Source organism: Dioscorea cayenensis, chromosome 17, assembly GCF_009730915.1.
Source record: "Dioscorea cayenensis subsp. rotundata cultivar TDr96_F1 chromosome 17, TDr96_F1_v2_PseudoChromosome.rev07_lg8_w22 25.fasta, whole genome shotgun sequence".
In the NCBI taxonomy this organism is placed as follows: Eukaryota; Viridiplantae; Streptophyta; class Magnoliopsida; order Dioscoreales; family Dioscoreaceae; genus Dioscorea; species Dioscorea cayenensis.
Genome location: NC_052487.1, coordinates 21,772,907 through 21,778,723, shown reverse-complemented (window position 1 = coordinate 21,778,723; position 5,817 = coordinate 21,772,907). Strand labels below are relative to the sequence as shown.

The window sequence follows — 5,817 nt, the reverse complement described above, 5'->3', positions numbered from 1 at the left end:
GGTCTCAAAACCAGTCACATGTAGATCATCTCGAATATGGAAATATAATGCATCTTTGTCCTGTTTTGGTTGTACTCAATATGTTGGCCAACAGATTATCCTGGAACATGTGCGCTTACCCCACCACACAGTCAAGAAATTCTTTCATTCATCATTAATTTAATAGAACCATCTTGGTGTGCAGTATAAATATATATATGCACTCTATCTAATAATGGATCAACTGTGGAGCGTATATATGTGTTAAAATGTATGGTCTAATTAAGTTATTTTCCATTTATAAAAACAAGCATGACATATAACATATTGCTGAAAAATAGAAATACAAAATTCTGAGATGCAAAATATATTAGAAATACATATATACAAATTTATTAAACTTGAGTCCCTTGCACATCCTTGCCAGGTTCATGCTTGATGTACTCAACGAGCCTAGTTATATTCTCGTAAGAAGAGCCACCTTCTTCCATGGCCTTAATAGCCTTTTTTAATCTCTATAGCTCTTATCCTCCTCTCTCCTCAGCCTCCTCTCCATCACCCATCAAACTCCCTCACAGCCCTCTCCACATCATCCTTCTTAACTGGAATTTCATCACTTACCATAATAAAACGCTGGCTTCTTCACTCCAATAGCAATCCCAATCCTCAACAACTCCACAACTAACCTCCCATTCAAGAACTGGTCTGCAAACTGCAGCTAGTGATCATTGGCACACCATTTGAGACTGCCTCCAACGTTGAGTTCCACCCACAATGACTAACAAAACCACCAACGGACTTATGTGAAAGTATCGCTGCTTGTGGGGCCCATCCATTGATAACAAAACTCCTCAAACTCATCCTCTGCTCAAATCCTTTCAACCACTCCTCAACCTCCGGAGACTTCTCCACATCCTTAATAACCCAAAGTAAGGGAACCCCAGAAGCCTCAAGTCCTGACCCAATCTCCAATATCTGTCCCACATTCATCCGTGTCAGACTCCCAAAACTAACATAAAGCACAGACCTTTCCTCCATAGATTCAAGCCAACCGAACAACTTCTCTGGATCCACTGCAGCCTTATTCCCTCTCTCAATCCTAGCACAAAAATCATCCTTATCATATAAACACAATGGCCCAACAGTCCAAACATCCTTTCCAATCACCTTCTTGTAAGCCTCCACAAACATAGGCTCAACATCATGGAAAGTGTTCATGACCACCCCATCAGTAGTCTCCTCTGCATGCAAAATCTCATCACGCAACTTCTCAAAACCGGCGCGTTAAACCACCCTGGTGCGTGCAATTTGCATACCTTAAAAACTCTGACCAACAACATCATCATCATTATCAGCCAAACCAGGCACTGAAATTTCCTCAAACTCATCAGTAACAGTCTCATAAATCTTATGCTGCTGACAAACATAACTACAATAGATGTAAATGCAAGAAGGGCCATGAAAGACGAGGGCGGCAGAATGTTGAGTGAACGTGCGACGTTTGCGGCCCACGGGTTGCTCATGTCGTTGATCATGCAGGTCGGGCGGGGGACGAGATCTTTGAGGCGTTGCTCGATAGAGTGATCAAAGAGTCGGATGGCGTCGAAGAAGTTCACAACGAGGTCTTTAGAAGGGAGGAGGTCACAGTTTTCGCAGCCGAGGGGAAGGCCAGCTTCGGCGCAGGGGAAAGGGAGCTCGATGAAGTTTATATGAAGGTTGGACTCGTGCATGCGGGCTGATGATCGGTTTGATGCGCGACGCGTTCACTGGGGTTGTGATGAAGGTGACGAGCACCCCGCGCTCAGCCAGCAGCCGTGCCATGTCAAGCATCAGGGATTATGCTGTCCTTGTGCCATTAGTGGCACTATAACAACATGAGGAGGTGTTGTAGTAGTGTTGTTGTTGAAGCCATTGATGATGGTTGTTTTGTTTGGTCATGGTTGCGGAGACGGACGGGAGAGTTTGGCAAGGATCACGGTTGTGTGTGGAGATGATCGAACTGGGTTTTATGGGGAGAAGGGCGAAGGGGTGGCTTGGGCTTCACGGTACTTGAAAATGGTGACGCGACGACAACTAGTCAACCCAATTTATTTTTATTTTATTTTCGTTGAGAAAGACCCCACTTATTTGTTTTGGGGAGCCCGAGTGAGTTGGCCCATTTTTGAAAGGTCCTTTTTGAGCAAAAGAGGAAAAAGTAACTAAAACAAAACAACAACAACAGAAAAACAAAGGATTGACTCTGAAAAGAAGATCACCTCGTCTTCGAATTTCTGCAGCGAGGGACCCACTCCAAGTTCCAGTGGAATCAACTCAAAAGTTGAAGAGCCTCCCTCGTCTTCTTGAATCTGAGCCTGGAGGAAATTCCAGCGACATGGAGTAGTCTTACGATGCGGTCAGCCAGTTTTTGGCGAGTCCCTGAGTAGACCTGTACGCCTCCTAGTGGACTCTTTCAGCTCTCAAGCTGTGTTTGCCTCTGTTTTTCATTTCCTGTTAAGAGTTTATTACCTCTGGTGGCGAATTCTCCTCTTTGGTTTCTTGGTCTATTGTCATTTATGTTGTTTTTGTTGTACTTGTTGTCTTTATTTTCAATAAATTTGTGGTTTTATCGCTTTAATAATAAAACAACAAATACAACAAAACAACAATTAAAAAGTGGAGATTTCTCCGAGCACATAAGTCTTCAAGCCAATTTGGGCACATCTGATCCACCTGAAATAAAGAGAAGGCTGTGGTTTGAGTCTTCCATGATTATCTAATTCATCTGCCATACTATTGTCTTCTCTTTGGGATGGTTCCATCGGTTGTTTTTAAAGGTTGGATCCCAGATTAAATCTCTAGAGCAATGTAAGGATAAAGCTTACGAACCGGTTGGGGCAGCACACACAGGTGGTCGCGATATATTTTGTCAGGGGTTCTATCCTTTGTCTTTGCAAATTTGAGGGGCTTGAGCGAGTGGCGTCAATCTTAGCGCTCACCAGAAGAAGAATGACCCGACTCCCGTTAATCGAGCGAGTAAAATTAAACGAGTTAGATATGATTATAAAACCAAGGCGGGTCTAGTAGTTGTAGAGGTGCCATGAAGCATCACAGCGAAGACATGAATATAATCTAAGTAAGAGCAGTTTGGTTAGTGATAGATGATATATTCGATGTAATGAGGATCACGTGGTAATGAGATCGGGGAATATTATACGCCAGAATGTTGTGGTAATTTATAATAACCAGTATTTGGTTGGAAACTCATATTATATAATGTCCAACTTGGTAATGTTCTAAATTCCCCAAAAATACCCTTTGTGTTCTACAATTTTGTGCACATTTAAATTTAAAGTAAATAAAATTTTGAATAAAAAAAATTAAAAATTTTGAAGTTCAACATATTCCCAAAATAATGTTATTCAGATTTAATTTTTATCCAACGACATAGTATGAGAAATTATTATTTTTAAGCAAAGAGCGTATTTGTCGCAAAAATATTTGAGATTACCGCCTACTTGGCCAATCGATATAGCCGCTATTTTGGTGGTAATGGGATTACCTAGGAATTTTTGATAATCTTCCAAAAGTTGGTAATATCAGTTACACAGTGATATTACCACCAGTGACTAATTCAAATGTGTGTCATGAAAAGATTACTGCGTGAGCAGTGTAATGTTTTCGCATTCTAGCGAGCAACGGTCCCCTAAAAGCTTTAGTGAGATTCCACAGCAGATTTTCTCGATGCTACGAAAAATCGACTGATGGCTTCAAACTTTAGAAGTAATAGAATCAAGCCTGTGAAGATGAAAATTGCATCTCTTTGTCCAAATAATCCAAGCCACGATAGCGATAAGAGCTTTAGCCTAAGAGCCCCTACGCTTGAGTTAAAATTGTGAAAGTCGACCTTTCCGAGTGTGAGAAGAAAGATTTGTATCACTGAGGCTTGCACTTCCTAATAAGATACTAAGCTATTTCTTCTTCAATCCACAGAAGGGACAAAAAGAACAAAAAGGCCCAATATTTTAAAGGTAGAGTAAAGCCCCGTGGTTAACTTTCCATGAGCTAATTTCAGGATGAAGGTCTTGATATGGCACTTGCATGACCCGGTTTCCAAATGGAGTTCAACCTTTCAAAGACTCAAAATCACTACCATTGTAGTTCATAAAGTCATAAGCGAGCTGAAATGGTAGTCTTAAGTGTGGAAGGGGCCCAGACCCAAAGGCTATCATCGTGAGAATCAATTTTGATATTATTTATCCTCTCGAATCTAAGTTTTTACAAAAAGAATTTTTAGAAGTGAGTGAAAATCATTGCCGTCAGAGAGGATCATTGAAATGCAAATCTTCAAAGAAAGATCCATGTTTAGAATGGTAAGTTTATGGGTGATAGGGAGATCCATAATCGAGGATCTTTCAAGCAGTCAAACAAGAGGGATTGGCGAGAAAAGAATTTTAAAAAGTTAGGTATGAAGAAATAGCTTAATTGCAAATTGATTTAAAAATCCAAAAAGAGCGATAAGGTTTATCTTTAGTCCAAGGATTCCAAAATTTGTACTTGTCTTTGAAAATATTAATCCAAATTTTGTTTTCAGAGTTAAAAATAGGAAAAATATTTTTAGCCATAAGGGAGTGTTTGACATGTCACGAGATCAATTCCTAGCTCTCCCTTTGTTTTATTAAGTGTAGTAAGTGTCCAACTAGCCGGTGGAAGCTACTACTATTGCCATTTCTCCACTAGAGAAAATCTGAAACAGGTTTAGAAATAGCATCCAAAATGGTATTAGGCGGATTCATATAAAGCGAAGATAATTTAGGATTGCAAAAATAGTCTGCGTGAGGGAGGACAATCGACGGTAGTGAAATGGAAGAATGGTTGAGGTGAATAACGGACTTAATTCTTTTTGGAAGGAAATTTAGTGGTGACTAAGAGTCTTCTAGAAAATGGGAGCACCAAGGCAATTGAGCGGAACTTACTTAACTTGATGCCCAAAATCTGGAAATGAGTTTTAGAAACCTTTCTATTACACCAAGAGGGAAGAAAAATAGCATATTTAAGGAGGTTTTGGCTTTTAACACCGTAGCTTTTGATAAATATTAGAGCCAAGATGGCGGTTTCTAATGCGTTTTCAATTCCTAGAAGCGTGGTGATTAGGATGAGATCATCAGCGAATATCAAATGGTTGAAGTCTCTAGGAAGATTTGAATTAAAACGGGGAACTAGATTAAGAGAACGACTTTATTCAAAATAACCTGAGAGAGTTTGGGAGGTCGAGATGAAAGAACAAAGGGAGAGTGGATCTCACTGTTTGGCTCCCTCCTATTGTGAATCTAGGAGGAATGGTGGTCTGTGAGAATACAAGAAAAAGGAGGCAAAAGGGCGAGAGAAACTATGGATCATTCTGTCACGAACTCAAGGAAATGCATTCTCCGAAGGGTAGCAAGAATAGCTAGCCACTAGATTGTGTCAAAAACTTTCTCGACATCAGTTTTTAAAATCATCCTAGGGATGAGCGGAGGAATCAAATTCAAGCTATGAGATATTTTAAGGCGGATTATGTTATCATAATGCCTACTGCCGCGGATAAACGTGCTCGGGATCCACTAGCTTACAGATCTGGGAAATGGTAAGCAGTTGATTGAAAATTTTTGCAGTACACTTTTTAAAAGACATTCTGATAATCGGACAAAAATCCAAGTATCGAGAAATTGAATTATCTTTTAGGAATCAAAGCAACATATGTTCTACCCGAAACATGAATCTTAGCGTGTATGATCACCAATTAGATTCAATAAAACATATAAAATTCACAGTAAAACCATCGGGGCCCCTTTGAACTTTTCTACGTGCTTGTGTATTATT

General features: G+C 40.0%; 1 protein-coding gene across 1 annotated transcript; it reads right to left on the bottom strand.

Annotated features, from left to right (window-relative positions):
• Positions 1-672: 672 nt before the first annotated feature.
• LOC120281291 (UDP-glycosyltransferase 73C1-like) lies at positions 673-1,709 on the bottom strand. Its single transcript, XM_039288151.1, has 3 exons — positions 1,492-1,709; positions 1,311-1,408; positions 673-1,220 (listed from the first exon to the last, which is right to left on the bottom strand). The coding sequence occupies exons 1-3, from the start codon at positions 1,707-1,709 to the stop codon at positions 673-675; spliced, it is 864 nt and encodes a 287-aa protein (XP_039144085.1).
• Positions 1,710-5,817: the final 4,108 nt, after the last annotated feature.

Bases quoted from the DNA above. Each gene is read 5' to 3' on its own strand.
- LOC120281291 (XM_039288151.1), bottom strand. From the start codon at position 1,709: ATGCACGAGTCCAACCTTCATATAAACTTCATCGAGCTCCCTTTCCCC. The intron at 1,409-1,491 runs GTGGGCCGCAAA...CATCTATTGTAG, and splicing joins ATCAACGACATGAGCAACCC to TTATGTTTGTCAGCAGCATA. The intron at 1,221-1,310 runs GTCAGAGTTTTT...TTTTGCATGCAG, and splicing joins TAATGATGATGATGTTGTTG to AGGAGACTACTGATGGGGTG.